The sequence below is a fragment of the Mchenga conophoros genome, linkage group LG15 (assembly GCF_057382185.1).
Source record: "Mchenga conophoros isolate Kocher_MC1m ecotype Shallow Benthic linkage group LG15, M_conophoros_male_GT1.1, whole genome shotgun sequence".
Lineage (NCBI taxonomy): Eukaryota > Metazoa > Chordata > Actinopteri > Cichliformes > Cichlidae > Mchenga > Mchenga conophoros.
In genome coordinates, this window is record NC_140540.1 from 22,932,372 (window position 1) to 22,949,299 (window position 16,928).

General features: G+C 41.3%; 1 protein-coding gene and 1 pseudogene across 6 annotated transcripts in view; both read right to left on the reverse strand.

The window, feature by feature from the left end:
- The window catches only part of vash2 (vasohibin 2), a 32,628-nt gene extending 21,334 nt beyond the window's left edge, over window positions 1-11,294 (reverse strand). The window contains exons 1-2 of one of the 5 annotated variants that reach the window (XM_085248142.1): window positions 11,086-11,294; window positions 9,577-9,854 (exon numbers count right to left, since the gene is read on the reverse strand). In XM_085248142.1, coding sequence (XP_085104268.1) covers window positions 9,577-9,854; window positions 11,086-11,098 — 291 coding nt within the window. In that variant the 5' untranslated portion in view covers window positions 11,099-11,294. The other 4 variants (XM_085248138.1, XM_085248141.1, XM_085248139.1 and 1 more) reach the window with 4 other exon arrangements.
- A 1,021-nt stretch (window positions 11,295-12,315) lies between these two features.
- On the reverse strand, window positions 12,316-16,762 carry LOC146558352 (cytochrome P450 2K1-like; annotated as a pseudogene). The gene is made up of 9 exons (XR_014888760.1): window positions 16,445-16,762; window positions 16,154-16,316; window positions 15,899-16,048; window positions 15,642-15,802; window positions 15,364-15,543; window positions 15,057-15,181; window positions 13,796-13,980; window positions 13,432-13,573; window positions 12,316-13,351 (listed from the first exon to the last, which is right to left on the reverse strand). The product of XR_014888760.1 is annotated as a cytochrome P450 2K1-like (transcript).
- Between the last annotated feature and the right edge of the window lie 166 nt (window positions 16,763-16,928).

Consider the following 16,928-nt stretch of genomic DNA (forward strand, 5'->3'; position numbering starts at 1 on the left):
CATCACGTTTTTTTTGGAAACTTAAGTAAGCAAGCCATGATGATGATGCTAAACATATGTTCGCAGTGACAAAGGTTAAAAACAACCTGATATCTGTCTGTGGAGCAACACCTTAACTCAGCTTTCTGTATTCTATCTTTCTACAGCTGTTTCTTAGATTTATAGTGCACATATTATTTATTAATGCACTTTGCTCTACTATCTACTCTCTTAATCGTACCTTTTACTCTTCTTTAACTTAACCCAATTTTTCTTTTCTTTTTTAAAAATCTGTTGCATACATAAGTTGTTTTTCTGGCAGTATAAGACCCTCACTATGTACCTGGAGGACTTTTACTTAATGTTGTTTATTGTAGATTGTATTTTATTCTTTATCCTGCTGCTGTAACACAACAATTTCCCTTGTGGGATCAGTAAAGTAAAGATTAACCCATCTCTCTAAACAGATTAAAATCTATAGTGCAGTATTTATTAAAGTCAGTCAAGTGTATAAGAGTAAGGACCAAAATCCAGTCCATAAAGCACAAATTAAAGCTAGGAGAAAGGCAGTCAAAGTCTCGTGATTTAAAATAGTGAGCAGGAACCAGAAGAATCGAAATCCAAATAAAAATCAACATGTCTGCACTTTTGAAACAATGGCTGGTTGTCTCTTAGGAACCAAATTTCACCTGATTTTAGACTCTAATCAGAAGTAAATTGGTTAGTGTGATTTAGTGAATGGTTGCAAATAAGCTGTATTCAATCTGTTGTAATAGCCTGAGAAGATTAATTGCCATCGTTCAGCCAAGTGTACATGTAAAGACTGGGACTTTTTAGAGGCCACGGCTACCCGACCAGATTTAGCCCAGAAAACCAGGTCCATGGATATTGGGTGCTTCGGGGAAAGAGAGTGCAAAGGAAATGAAAAACAAATGTATCCTTCCCCTCGACTGACAGCATCTGTACAGTTAGATTTAGCTCATGTTCCACTGACCAGTAACCAAGCCTCAGATGTAGCACAACAGAACACACAGCAGGACATGAAAACAGACTCATGCTTCAACCTGTCACGCTGTGCTTTTAGGGCTTACCGAAATGTTTCAGATAAAATTAGTGAAAATTTAAAACCCTCAGGAAAAATTGCAAAGTGAGCACTGGCTGTAATTATGGTGTAGTTTACAAGGCTTGCAACTTTTGGAGACACTATATCCTGAATCAAATCATTTCTTTCAAGCTTTGGTTGTAAAACAGATCTTTGCTCTGTAGAGTTCTCGCTTGTTTTGTTTCCCCATCAAAAACCCTTCAGGCAGTCCAGTTGGTATTCAGAGATTATCCACCACCCAGATTGTATTAGAGGGATTATTTGGGTGCTGTGGTATGGTGTTAGGACACAGAGAATGGTGACAAGGATTCTGGTCATAGACTGTAATACTGACCTATATTTTAAAAAGCATGTCAAGCTACCACATGTTGCACTATCTTTACAAAGTTATATCGTGGCTAATGATGTTCCTCTCACCATTTGTCTTACTGTCATACGACAAATGGTTTATAAAATGTAAATTTATATAAATTATAAATTTACATTTTATAAACAGCAGCTGTTAGAAATGTCACATTAACAGAGACTACCAAATTCAGATTACACTATATGACGATAATATGCTAATTAATAAGTTAATTAAACATTTTTGGCTTTCACTGTCGGTCCTATTAGGGAAGCAAAACCATTTTCACTCTCATGTCTTCTCCTTGTTCTCTTTCCCCACCTTAAAGCACAGTTAACCCACCTTGGTTAGTTGTGACTGTATCTGTGGTAACCACCCGTTTTACACCTTATAGACACACACACACATACACATACTAGAAGGAGTATCAGGTTACAATAATGGATTGGATTTATATAGCGCTTTTCAAGGCACCTAAAGCGCTTTACAATCCCACTATTCATTCACTCTCACATTCACACACTGATGCAGGCAAACCACAGTTGTAGCCACAGCTGCCCTGGGGCAGACCGACAGAAGCGAGGCTGCCATATCGCGCCATCGGCCCCTCTGGCCAACACCAGTAGGCGGTAGGGTAAAGTGTCTTGCCCAAGGACACAACGACCAGGACAGAGAGAGCAGGGGGATCGAAGCAGCAACCTTCCGGTTAGAGATGAGCTTCCCAATCCCCTGAGCCACGGTCGCCCCACGGGGCCAGGTTACATATCAACAAAGTTACAATGGAAACCAACTGACAATGGAGATACCTACATAAAGCACCAACACAAGACATTACAATAGACAGAGACAGGAATCGAAATCCATGGAAACAAATAACAAAAATGGTAGATGAAGTATAACTTACACAGCTGATGGTTTTTTTTTATTATATTTGTAAATCAGATTTAAGTGGTGATTCTTAGCATTACTTAACGTCATATTAGTTCATTGGTTAACTTAGCTAGCAGAGGAACTCTGTTGGCTGTTATGAGATTGAATTGAGTTAAGCCAATTTTGCAACATAACGGTACTGATCCCTGGTTAAAGGTGACCCCCTGTGAATTTTTGCCTAAGCTCTCAATAACGCTTAGAATCACTAGTGACTTTGGTGGTCTGATCTTGACCTGCGGCGGGACAGATTCCAACTCCACCTTTGAAGTGGAATCATGTTCATGGGCTATGACACCGAGTTGACTAAGAACACAGACTATGAGTTGTAGTCCAACACAGCGGACTTTTAAACAGTTTTATTTAACAGGTTATTTGTGAGACTTGATTCATAATGTATGCAAGTCTAGATTAGACACACTGAAGAAAAAAAACATCAATTTGAAGGTTTTAAAAAGTAGACTAATTGTTTACATAAAAATGTGTTTATATTTTCTTCGTATTAATTATTGCTTCACTGAAGACTGCAAGTTGTAGTGTGTCTTACAATATGCAACGCTAAATCTGTCCAAAAGTAGATACTTCTACATATACAAGGCACAGTTTAGTGTGTTTGTGTGCACACACAACCTGATGCTGTCCTTGTATCTGGAACACAGTAAGTGAGTTTGGCATTGCTAGCCAACCAGGTCACTAATGACCACATGGCCAATTAGCAGAGCCAAACAACAACCGGATTCCCTTCACCTCTGCCTGCAAAACAACAAGCATTCATCCAAATCACTGACGGGAAACTATGAGGAAAATCTGGGCTGAGGGGCCTCAGAAGCAACAGACAAAGATAAATATGTGTTTATATATATATATATAAAAAACACCCAGCACGCCCCTGCGGGCGGTTTATCCTTCAAGCTCGGGTCCTCTACCAGAGGCTTGGGAGCTTGAGGGTCCTGCGCAGTATCTTAGCTGTTCCCAGGACTGCGCTCTTCTGGACAGAGATATCCGATGTTATTCCCGGGATCTGCTGGAGCCACTCGCCTAGCTTGGGAGTCACCGCACCTAGTGCTCCGATTACCACGGGGACCACCATTACCTTCACCCTCCACATCCTCTCGAGCTCTTCTCTGAGCCCTTCGTATTTCTCCAGCTTCTCGTGTTCCTTCTTCCTGATATTGCTGTCATTCGGAACCGCTACATCGATCACTACGGCCGTCTTCTTCTGTTTGTCTACCACCACTATGTCCGGTTGGTTAGCCACCACCATTTTGTCCGTCTGTATCTGGAAGTCCCACAGGATCTTAGCTCGGTCATTCTCCACCACCCTTGGGGGCATCTCCCATTTTGACCTCGGGACTTCCAGGTTATACTCGGCACAGATGTTCCTGTACACTATGCCGGCCACTTGGTTATGGCGTTCCATGTATGCCTTGCCTGCTAGCATCTTGCACCCTGCTGTTATGTGCTGGATTGTCTCTGGGGCATCTTTACACAGCCTGCACCTGGGGTCTTGCCTGGTGTGATAGACCCCAGCCTCTATGGATCTTGTACTCAGAGCTTGTTCTTGTGCTGCCATGATTAGTGCCTCTGTGCTGTCTTTCAGTCCAGCTTTGTCCAGCCACTGGTAGGATTTCTGGATATCAGCCACCTCCTCTATCTGCCGGTGGTACATACCGTGCAGGGGCCTGTCCTTCCATGATGGTTCCTCGTCTCCCTCCTCTTTCTTGGGTTTCTGCTGCCTGAGGTATTCACTGAGCACTCGGTCAGTTGGGGCCATCTTCCCAATGTATTCTTGGATGTTCGTTGTCTCATCCTGGACTGTGGTGCTGACACTCACCAGTCCCCGGCCCCCTTCCTTCCGCTTAGCGTACAGCCTCAGGGTGCTGGACTTGGGGTGAAACCCTCCATGCATGGTAAGGAGCTTTCTTGTCTTTATGTCAGTGGCTTCTATCTCCTCCTTTGGCCAGCCTATTACCCCAGCAGGGTATCTGATCACGGGCAGGGCGTACGTGTTGATGGCCCGGATCTTGTTCTTACCATTCAGCTGACTCCTCAGGACTTGCCTGACCCTCTGCAGGTACTTGGTGGTTGCAGCCTTTCTAGCGGCCTCTTCATGGTTCCCATTTGCCTGCGGGATCCCCAGGTACTTGTAACTGTCCTCTATGTCTGCAATGTTGCCTTCTGGTAGTTCAATCCCCTCAGTTCTGACTACCTTCCCTCTCTTTGTTACCATCCGACTACACTTCTCCAGTCCGAACGACATTCCAATGTCATTGCTGTATAGCCTGGTAGTGTGGATCAGTGAATCGATGTCTCGTTCACTCTTGGCATACAGCTTGATGTCATCCATGTACAGGAGGTGGCTGACAACTGCTCCGTTCCGTAGTCGGTATCCGTAGTCGGTATCCGTAGCCAGTCTTGTTAATGATCTCACTGAAGGGGTTCAGGCCTATGCAGAACAGCAGTGGGGACAGAGCATCTCCTTGGTAGATCCCGCACTTGATGGTGACTTGTGCTATGGGCTTGGAGTTGGCCTCTAGTGTTGTACGCCACATCCCCATTGAGTTCCTGATGAAGGCTCTTAGGGTCCCACTGATCTTGTACAATTCTAGGCATTCCAGTATCCAGCTGTGGGGCATTGAGTCATAGGCCTTCTTGTAATCAATCCAGGCAGTGCACAGGTTGGTCAGTCTGGTCTTGCAGTCTCGGCTGACTGTTCTGTCTACCAGTAGCTGGTGTTTTGCGCCTCTGGTATTCTTGCTAATTCCTTTCTGTGTCCCACTCATGTATTGACCCATGTGCCTGTTCATCTTAGCCGATATGATGCCTGACAGGAGCTTCCATGTAGTACTGAGGCAGGTTATTGGTCGGTAGTTGGAGGGGACCGGTCCCTTCTTGGGGTCCTTGGGGATCAGGACCGTCCGACCTTCGGTTAGCCATTCCGGGTGTCTCTTGTTAACTAGCAGCTGGTTCATTTGTGCTGCCAGACGCTCGTGGAGTGCAGTCAGCTTCTTTAGCCAATAGGTAAGTCGCACCTTTCTGCAACTCCGTTAGTTGGCTAACCTCCCTCCGTGCTACTTTGATCTTGCCCTCTAGCCTCCTTCTCCATGGAGGGTACTGCCCCTTGTGGCTGTTCAACTTGTAGCCAAGCATCTCACTGATCACTGCTGCCGTATTGTAGATCAGCTTGTTAGTGTCGGTAATCGTGGTTGTAGGTATTGTCCGTAGTGCTGCATTAACATCATCTAGCAGACCTTCTGAGGGTACTTCACGTAATCTTGGTAACCGGCTACGGGGTATCCAGGTTTCAAGCTTATATATATATAAGGGGTGCAACGATACACAAAATTCACGGTTCGGTTCGATACTTTGGTGTCACGGTTCGATATTTTTTCGATACAAAAGAATGTTCATGCATTTTTAATTTGTCATTTATTAAAATTATACATATATATTTTAACTCAAAAGCACAGTTTTTAAATTTAACCCTAACCCTTGTGCATGTTTTTTATTTTGACAGCGAATGCGCACCTGCGGACCACTTATGTGCAGCCCTGGTTATTTAGCTCATCATATTGCAGCCACAGAAATTCTTTTGTCCATGAAACCATAAAGCTGCACTTTCTTTTTGCCTTATAGTCTGATTTGTCATAACTTCTCCGTTTTGTGGTAAGCTTTTCTTTGGCTGTCACTTCTTCACCCTGACCTGTCTTATTTGGCTCAGCAGAACTGAAATGCTTTTACACACGCACTCACATAAGCTCAGCGATTCTCTGCGCGATCAACCTCTCACATGTTTAAGCTTGCTGCGGGAGATTTCACTTGTCATGTTTGCATAGTAAGCTAACGATTAATAAGACGATGTCAGAGGAATTGGTGCACAAATTATCATCACTCACAGATCAGTGCTGTCACTCTCTATACACAGTTCGCACGATTGCAAAGTGAAAGCAAAAAAACAAGCGCAAATTCAAACGCGACTTCAATATGTCACATATTGACAGTGGCTCACCGATGCCAATGACATAATTACCCAGCTACATTTCTGAAAGAATGCAAAAGCATTGACATATATTTTTCCTACAATAGCCCGACGGGCAGGGAAGAGATAGATTTTGGTAGCCCGACTGAAAAAAATCGCTAGCTCCGGGACGTCAGGCTAGCGATATTGCGAGCCCTGTATCTGATTGAGGAATCACTCATCTTTGGAAAAGAGAGTTTATTACAGAGAAATGTCTCTTTCCAAAATAAAAGCTATACTATCCGCTTCTTCTGGGCTATATTCTCAGCAACATATTAAACATATAAAGAGAATCATGTGCTAACAGCTGTCTAAATGACTCAGCTAAAGTTAGTAGCAAGCTTGCTTTTTTTTGTCTGCTTCCACTTGTCTTTGCACTAGGATGATGTCGGCGTAAATGTGCAGTCATATTCGTTGTGTTCCCACTAGTGCTTTCAGGTTAATCTCGTTGAAATGACCTTAACGCCACAACACGGCAAATCTCCGTTAACGAGCTACTGCCGATCGCTCCGTGCATGGGGCTAGACGGCCAACACGTTAACGAGCTAACTGCGCTAACACACTAGTTCACACCAATGTAATTGAGCATTGCATGGCACATCCAACATACTGTTTTACTTTAGTCCATGACTCGCTTACCTTCAGGGTCATATGTCACATGAAAACCAAAATAATTCCAAACGCCAGATCTGAATGAGGTTCAATTTGCCTGTTGCAAGGAGAGCTTAACTTCTGTCTCGCTAGCTTGCCCTGCGCTCTTCCTTCTGACAATGCTGTCTGTGTTGAACGCTCAGTGGATCTGCGCTGGACAGTGCAGCCTAGGCGGAGTAGTCGAACACAGATTCACTGAGCGCTCAACACAGACAGCATCGTCAGAAGGAAAATTGATAAAATAAATTACAAATGTTGTATTGTTCGATACATATGCGTACCGAACCGAAAGCACTGTATTGAACGGTTCAATATCGATACGAATATCGTTGCACCCCTAATAAATATATATATATATATATATATATATATATATATATATATATATATATATATATATATATATATACACATAAATAAAAATTCCCCACTTGCCCCTGGGGGCGGTCAATCCTTCAAGCTCAGGTCCTCTACCAGAGGCCTGGGAGCTTGTGGGTCCTGCGCAGTATCTTAGCTGTTCCTAGGACTGCGCTCTTCTGGACAGAGATCTCCGCTGTTGTTCCCGGGATCTGCTGGAGCCACTCTCCTAGCTTGGGAGTCATTGCACCTAGTGCTCCGATTACCACTGGGACCACCGACACCTTCACCCTCCACATCCTCTCGAGCTCTTCTCTGAGCCCTTGGTATTTCTCGAGCTTCTCGTGTTCCTTCTTCCTGATGTTGCTGTCATTTGGAACCGCTGCTTGGGTCTTAATGCCACTATAAGCATACCCTATTATTGTTATCGAAACAGTCTTCTAACAAACAAACAGGTTATGATAATAAGCCTGTGTGTGTGTGTGTGTGTGTGTGTGTGTGTGTGTGTGTGTGTGTGTGTGTGTGTGTGTGTGTGTGTGTGTGTGTACGCGTTTCAGAAGTGACACCGAGTCCCACTCAATGTGACAAATCCAAAATGCAGAACTAATTTCAACTGACAGGTATGATGGCTCAATTTAGCACTACTGTTGTCATGGTAATGCCATGCATTTGTCTGTGTGTACACCTGAGAGTGTGCATCCGAGAAACAACAGACTGTGAAAACAGGCTGACATCAACACCTAAGGCGACCATTATGCCAACGACTTGGAGATACACTATCTGACGCCCCGACTAACATTATAAAAACATAAATTCCTCATTAAAGTTGGAACAGTCACAGCAACAGGAAGGATAACACAGCTAGATAACAGTATTTTTTATAATGCAGTGACTCAGATACATGTATTTATTTAAAAAAAATTTCTTTGCAATGTTAACAAATGATCCATACAAGTGTAGATTCATCTAACTGCAACAATTAGTCAATTAAATGTAGTCAACTTTAATCACTGAATCTGTGAATAACAGTTTATACTCAGTGATGTGCCTGGTTATAGATAGGATATGTGAGAATTAAAATGTGTTTTAGCTAATCAGACGTGAGGATTTCATGTCATACAAGACAGAAAGTGAAAAACAATTAAAAAGCTTCACTTTGATTCATTAAGGAAATACCAAGCATACTAATCAATAATAAAAATGACGAGTAAGTGCATTGCAAGATAGTATATATTCTATATTATATCCTATATATAATGCTTTTAAAATCCATCTGTTCGTTCAAAAATCTCTTGATGATTTAATATATCTTGTGGCAGCCAAGTATGTTATGTAAGGACAGAGTTATGTCCCAACATGGCTATTCCACATACCCATCTCTAACCCAGGCAATCATATAGTCCCTACAAACTAGACAGCCTAGTACATTCAGCACATTCAGAAGATCTTTGAATTTCTTTGAGATGAGAAGATTCAAGGAACCTCAGAGGGCTCAGTGAAACCCTTCACAAAAAGTCCATTAACAGTGAAGAAAACCTTGGTGCACATCTAACTGTCATATTTTTACTACTACACACAGTGATGTCATTTGAAAAGCCCTCTGGCTCAACTGAGAAATATTACGCTATGGTGTTATGAGAAAGAAGGAAAATTAGCAGGAAAATTAGACAAAATAGTTCAACTGTCTTGTGCTATGCCAACCAGGTTTTCTTTTGCAACCCGGTTTATGCTGGAGTCTATCATAGTTGCTTCAGGCAAAAGAAAAACTGGGGTGCAGTGAACACCAAAATGCTGCCATAAACTCCATCTAAATGTAATGAAATAATAAAAAACTAGAGTCCATAAAGCACTAGGATCACACCTGTCTCAGAGCAAGTTACTTCTCAAATCATGATCAAACTTGGCCTTCATTTTGATGTAAGATGCATATCTGAACCCTTTCGTGTTGAAAGGCAGACATACAAACACCTGCTTTTGTAGGACATGCACACACACAAGGTAAAAACAATTCCAACCTTACTACTGTGGTGAGTAAAAATGGCATGCACTTCTGTAACACATAAACGATAGTAACAAATCAAAACAAACCAACAGATGTCTAAGCATAACATCTAGTTTAATTAATAAAGACATTTGTTGCAGTAGAGAATTTAAAAGCACTGAGAGATGGCCCAGTCCCTTGGCCAGCTGGCTTACCTTGGGAAGGTATGTAGCATTTTGTATCCTGTCCACCATCTCCTGTCCGTCAGGGTGCACGGCCGCCACATGGGACCACATCCTCTCCCAGGTGACACTCTCGATAGGAAAACCAGATCGATTAACGTAGAAAAGAACCCCTCCATCCTTCTCCTCTTCCTCCTCGGGGGATCTCGAGCTGTTCTTTGGGGGAGACAAAGAGGAGGACTCCTGGGTGCTGCAGCGGAGGAGACAGTGCGAGCTGGTGCTCTTGGACCGGCCATGCCTGCTCAGCTTGGCTGTAGAGGTGCCAGTCCGGTTTGGGGAGTTGGGTCCAGTCATTGGCCCCAGGAAGAAGTAGAGGAGGAGGAGGAAAAGTTAGGGCAGGCAATCTTCCTCCAGCTACAAGAGCTTCTTTTTGTTAGTGAGCAGTGCAAAGCACATGTTGATCTTCAAGGTCTAACGTGGTAATGGGGGAAAAAAAGGAAAAAGAAAACGCATTAACTCAACTATGCTTTTTAAAACGACAGTACATGTACATGACTGCCCAGCAAGGATCACTACAAAAAGTGTTTGTATAACACAGTGGGGATTTTTTCAGGTACTTTCCACTGAATTGTTACAAAAAAAAAATCAACGTTATCCGTATTTAAGAAAAGGGGTGATTGTGATAAAGAAGCCAAAAATGCAGCAACAGTCGACAATAAATGTACCAAAAACAATATATGCATAAATAATAACTTCTGATTCCAGAGTAGCTCAACAGCTGATAAAAAAAACCCCCTCCGAGCATTAAAAATCAACATTAGCAGTCATATAAACTCATGAGTATGAAATACACAGTATTTATTTTGCAACGACACAATATAGCAATCTGCGGAATGAATTGATTAAATCTCACTAAAGTGTAACTTAACAGAGCAAAGGCAACTTAATGTCGACTTAAGTTTTTCTTTTGATTGAATCAGCTGAAATATCCCAACTGTTATCATCCTGACCGTATCGTGTTTTCCAGGAAGGCTTCTATTTCACATAAACAATCGGACTCCCGGTTGAAAAGGCATTAGATCTGAAAATCAGTCACCAAGGCGAGGTGTGTTCCATTCATAACAAAGCGGCGTTGTCCACCACAGGCTTTAAAGTCTTGTTTTGGTTCAAGGCTTTGTAACTTCACCTCTTCTGCTATATGTCAAGCTAGCACAAGCTAACATTTGCTAAGAAGGAATTAGAGCGCGATTCCTTTCAAAATAAAACCAGTACTTTGGTCAATCGTTCATAACAACTGATTACTGCGAATCACCAGAGAACACTCACAACTCCATCATTTGCTTGCCTGTAAGGCTTCTAAAACGTGTTAAAAGTAATTACGCACAGAACCGTAACGAAACAAATCATTTGTCTGTGGATATGTTTTTATTTTGATAGCGCCGTCCAGGAAGTTCCCCTCTACTGTTTTTGCTAGCTTTGCCGCTGTATCTCGGAACACTGCGGGGGCCGTTGCCTCCCACCACCACAATACGGGGAAATTACCTCGTCTCTGCATTTCTCTCTGTCAGCAGCCTGCAAGGAGCCTCGATATCAGCTACCTCCTCAGAAAATCCAATTTCATGGTGATAAAAACGCTTCTTTACCCTCTCATGTGATTAAATCATTGGGGATAAAACGGTCCTACTAGCGGCCACTGTTCTCCCGTATCTGTCCGTTGCTCGTATCCCCTACGGTTGCCACTGCTCAACAGCTTCTCATTGGTCGAGCTAACAAAGAGAGGCGGGTCAGAGAGTATTCGCTACCTTTTTTGGATCGGGTGGTGCCCTCTGATTGGTTAATTTTGATGGACGAAGAGGTCAACAAGTGATAGATCTGCAACAAATTGGATTTTCTTCCACTTGTTATAACTGTTGATTTGGAATATATTGTTTTAGGGGCTGGACGCTTTTTCTTAGTAAGAATGAGTTTAAATACATTGGAAGAAACCTAAGCAAATAGATAGACTACAGTCAAATTATTCTAATGGCATAAATTTATAACCACACACATCCCATAATATAGAGTTATCAGTTTTATTGTGATTTCCAACTGTCAATAATGAATGCATTTTTTTAAATAACAAAAAAAAATATTATTATTATTTTTTACTGATGTTACAATTATATGTGAAACATACTAGAAACAAAGTAGACACGTGAAAACCTCCCACCTAGCATTAGATGTGTGGCACAATAATATACAGGACCTGTTGGGTTTTTTTTAAATAAAAATTGTCATATTATGTGTGATATTTTTGTGGCACTCGACGCAGCAATATGAATAATGGGCTGCTACATTTGCAGTCGTAACGTAACTTGACTTAGAACGCCACCTTATGGACAAATTGTTTGTTACAGCACACAAACAATTTGGCACACCTTAGTCGTTTTCTCTTTTATAAGAATGGCTTCTTGACAACCACCTTCCACTGACAGCACGTCTGATGCCACTTCAGCAAACACCAGATGAATGAACTGAAGGTCTAGATCCATCTCTCTGCACTATTGCTAAGGAGCACTTTTGACAAGACAAGAAAGTGTTGCTTTTTGGAAGCAAAATATACAGAAATCAGAGGTGGCTCAAGACTTCTGCACAGTACTATATGGATGTCGCCTCCCATATAGTACTGACTCCCTAAACATGGTGGATTGTAGAATAGTGTAAAATTATTCCACACCTATTTGGCTTGATTTACTCATAAAAAGACTCCATTTTGACATATAAGGAAAATCATCAGAGGGCCAGTAGCATTACAATTACATTAAAGATTAAATGGGAAACAGGTCTGTATGAAAGTTCTTTGTGTTTTATATTCCAGCTGGTCAAACATAGACACTTAGAAGACTTGCTGAGAAGACTGGTGGAGTGAGGAAGGAAATGATGTGTGAGGTGTATTCATTTTAATATTTCAACTTTATTGTGGAGAAAATGAAGAAAATATTAAGTCTTCATGAACAAGAGAGAGATTAACATGTGCTTGTGCAACATTTTTAAGTTACAGTGAACATGTTGAGCAAAACAATCAACCAACTTATGAAAAAACTCATTGGAGACTCCATTTCCAGGAGAAAATGCTCACTTAGGCTATGTTCAAACTGCAGGTCTTAATGCTCAATACCGATTTTTTGATCAAATCTGATTTTTTTTTGTCTGCTTGTTCACACTACAAATAAAATGTGACAGCAAACGCGCTCTAGTGTGAACCCTCAAAGCGGCCCACATGCGCATACGAAAGTGACCCAGGTCGGATTTGAAAATATCAGATTTGTGCTGTTCAAACTGTCATACCATGATCGTATATGGGTTGCATAGGGTCAAAAAAGTCGCATTTGATGCACTTTCGCCTGCAATGTGAACGTAGCCTTAGATTCATGTGATGGAGCTGTACAAAAAGCTTAAATTTAAAGGATCGATATCAAACCTATGGCCCAGAGGTCAGTTCTGGCTTTGCAAACTCTTAAATTTCCAAAGAAGCCTTTACCTAATCCATTTTTTTCCCAGAATCTATTACGATTACTTGTACGTCATGAAATAATAACGTGATTCAGAGAAGACTGGTTCAGCGTTCAAATACAGTTTCCTTACATACGGGAAATAGCTCATAGTTTATGAGGCAAAGGGCTGAGAGTAAAACCCACAGCTGGAGTCAGATCTAATTCATCCTCTGAAACTCCAGGTGCAGGGGTGAAACGAAAATGCTGAAGGAGAGTGGTGAAGAAGAGGAAGAGCTCCATCCTGGCCAGACTCTCTCCGAGGCAAATCCTGCGACCTGTAAGAGACAATTGAAGAATAACTTCAGCTGTCCTGTCAGCAGATGTAACCTAAACAGAGATGGCTGAGCTCACAAACCTGCAGAAAATGGAATGAAGGCATCTCGCTTAGCAAACTTTTTCTCGTTGTCCAGGAAGTGAGCAGGATAAAAGCTGTGTGGTCTCTCCCACTCCTTGGGATCATGCAGGACAGATGTCAAGAGAGGAAACACCGTGGTTCCCTGCACAAATTACAATACACAGGCTGCTAAAACCTTTCCCCACCTTGTATTTACATGTATTTTATCTGCATTTATGTTTTCCTACCTGCACTACCAAACCATCACCCTTTACACATAATTATCATAAAGAAACAATCCACAATGCAGTTATATTTTGTTGCACTTGATGGCTTAGTGCAGGCCAGGTTTTTTAAAAGCGGTAGGTGTGTTATGCAGTCTTACCTTCTTGATAGAGTGACCCTGAAAAATGATGTCTTCGGTGGTTTTGTGAGGAATTCCAGTGGGAACAATGCTGCTCAGTCTCTGTATCTCATGGATGACGGCGTCAGTGAAGGGCAGGCTTTTCCTGTCTGCAACCTGCACCTGTCGATCTCCTATGACTCTCGTCAGCTCCTCCTGGACCTCATCTGGTGTATAAAAGTAACAATAATTAAATTTCATCCCTATTAGAATCACTCAAACACTCCATTTTACAGTGTTTTCACAGAAATCTATGCAATCTTGTAAAAAAAATTAAGTGCACGCCAGTTGAAGTAATAGTTCTTTTTAAATTATTTTATCAGTCTCTCACATTGGTGTAGAGAAATTCTGGCCCACTCTTCTTTACAGTGCTGCTTTAGTTCATTGAGGTTTGCAGACATTCAGTCAGGCATGGCTCTGTTAATGTCTTGTCACAGCATTTCATTTGAGTTTATGTCTGGACTTCGACTGGGCCATTGCAGCACCTTGATTGTTATCTTTTTCAGCCATTCTTTTGGAGAGCCCAGTTTAGGCCAATCTGGGACAGATCCTCTGACATTTGCTATAAAATACTTATGATCATTACAGAGTTACCCAAGGTACCCAAGTCCTGTGACTGGAAAAATCAACTGCAAATCATCACTCCTTTAGCACTGTGTGTGAGTTTGTCTGAGGTGTTTGTGCTGACATACTGTGTTGGATTTGTGCTTGATGTGGTACTTTTGCATTATGATAAAACATTTCTAGTTTTGTCTTGTCAGTCAACAGGATGTTGTCTCAGAAGTCTATGCTTTCTTTTGGCAACTATTTTAAACAAGCCGTACCTGTTCTGTCTTTTTTTAATTGTAGAACTGCAGAATTGTACTAGAATAAACTGGTTTTTAATTTGGGGTGCATTTACTGGAACTTCCACTCCAGGGAAGAATGAAGCCCTCAGGTGTATGTTAGTCCACACCTGAAGGCTTCAGTCTAACAAACTATAAAAAATCTGTCTTCATTCAGTTGCTCACACTTGCTAAAGATCAACTAATCGTGCTTTTGATTAGCACCTTATTGATTGGCTGCTACTCCTAAATCCCATGAAGGGAATCATTTGTGTTTCACAGGACTAAAAATAGAGTACTTTGAAAACGTGATTTTTCACACGGCTATAAATGAAGGTGACATTATTTATTTGATTTTGTTTTTGTGACAGTGATTTGATTTCATTAGCACATTGAAGTTAAATTTTTAGGCTCCTCACCCTGAATCTTTGGATATTTGGCCATAAGCAGAAGTCCCCATCTCAGTGTAGTTGATGTTGTCTCAGTTCATTACTGTCATCAAAAGGTTATCATCATGGAAATGACTGTTGGTAATCCCAGATTCCTTCAGACATGCAACAATAAAATGCCAGTAAATCTAATTCCCTTAAAACTGACAAAATGTGTACTTTGTTCTTACTAGGACACAGCATATTTGTTTAGTTAAGCAGGAATGTGCACAGCTTCACCCTGAGCTTCAGTTAATAATTTCAGACTACAAACTTGACAAGTGACAGAGATGCCAACCTCCAGAGTTTGCTTGCGGAGCAGAAAGGCATCCACAAAGCCTCTGCACATCTGTGGGTTCAGAGTCTCTTTTAAATGACTGAAGATGCCAAGGTTTTGTTTGCTACTGGTAGCAGACATTTCGAGCAGTTCCTTCCTGGCACCAATCCAACTCAACAGCGCTGGACACATGTTGTACATCTGTCAAAAATTATATAACCACCAGTAACTAGAATAATATTTTGTTATTTGCAACAACTGATGCTTTATGTGCTTATGAAAGTAACTATAGAAATGACCTGTACTGAAGGAGAACCCAAAAGTTTAGCACCTCTGCTCATTCGATCTACCAGAGATGTAAACTCTGGATCATTATATTCAAATCTGCTTCCATAGACAATGGAGCAGATAATATTAGAGACTGCATATGATAATCTTTGGTTTGTATCAAAAGCTTCTCCTGTGACAAGACAAGTGAAAGGAGTGAAAAACAAATAACAGTCAAATTAATCTTCATCAACCTTCATGAATTTTTTTTAACATAAACAAATCTTACCTTTGAATTTCTTAAAAACCTCAATGAGGTATTGACATTCTTCAATTATTTTGTCCTCACATGCTCTCTTGCCCATCCCAAAGTCTCTCAGGTTAGTCAGTGCAAAGCGCCTCATTTCCTTCCATGAATCACCGTTGGACCACACAACCCCTGTAATGAAGTGTGTATAGAGTTTAAATAACAATAATTTAAGACACATAATGTGGTTATGCCCATTTTTTATTTTATTTTATTTATTTATTTATTTATTTTTACCATTTCCATGGTTCATTTGATGCACAATTAGAATTGGATCTCTGTCTCCAAACACTTCATCATAGTCAACAAGTGCCTCCTTCACTGTCTTGTATCCTGCCAGCACCACCACTTTTTGGGGTCCAAGATAGACAGTAAAGACTGATCCATATTTCTTGGACAGCTAAGAAGGGCAGAATATGTTGATATTTTGACACACATTAGAGAGACCCTGGAAGTTGTAAGAGCTGCATGGAAAGCTGAATTTATAAGTCAGCCTAAAAGAAAAGCAGCCCAATAGCTTTACCTCACCTCCAATAATGTTTTGTAGGGTCTTTTCAGGTTCATCTGAAGCAAGTTCCCAAACAAGGGAAGTGGTCTGGGTCCTGGGGGATCCTGGGTACTAAAGCTAGCAGAGGAGATTAAATAGATGAGCAGGAGGACCGTCAGAGCCCCCAACAAGAAGGTAGAACTGAAGGCCTGAAGAAAAACATTTAATATCCCCATGGTTTTCAAGTAAAATATACACTCTGTTACTTGCACTGAAAACTCAGTGACTGTGAAAGACACTGCACAGGGATAAACAGTGCAAACAGTGTTCTGTGGTTATGAATGAGTAAATGATTAATGTTGCAGTTAGTACTTTGGTCTGTGTCAATATTATATTTTCAGAATGAAAAAAAAAAAAATAATAAAACACGTATAAATGTGTGTACCTGATATCAACACAGTTATTTGTGTAAACACTTTAAAGTGCAGCATTTTTTTTACTATATTTTAACATTATTTGAAACTG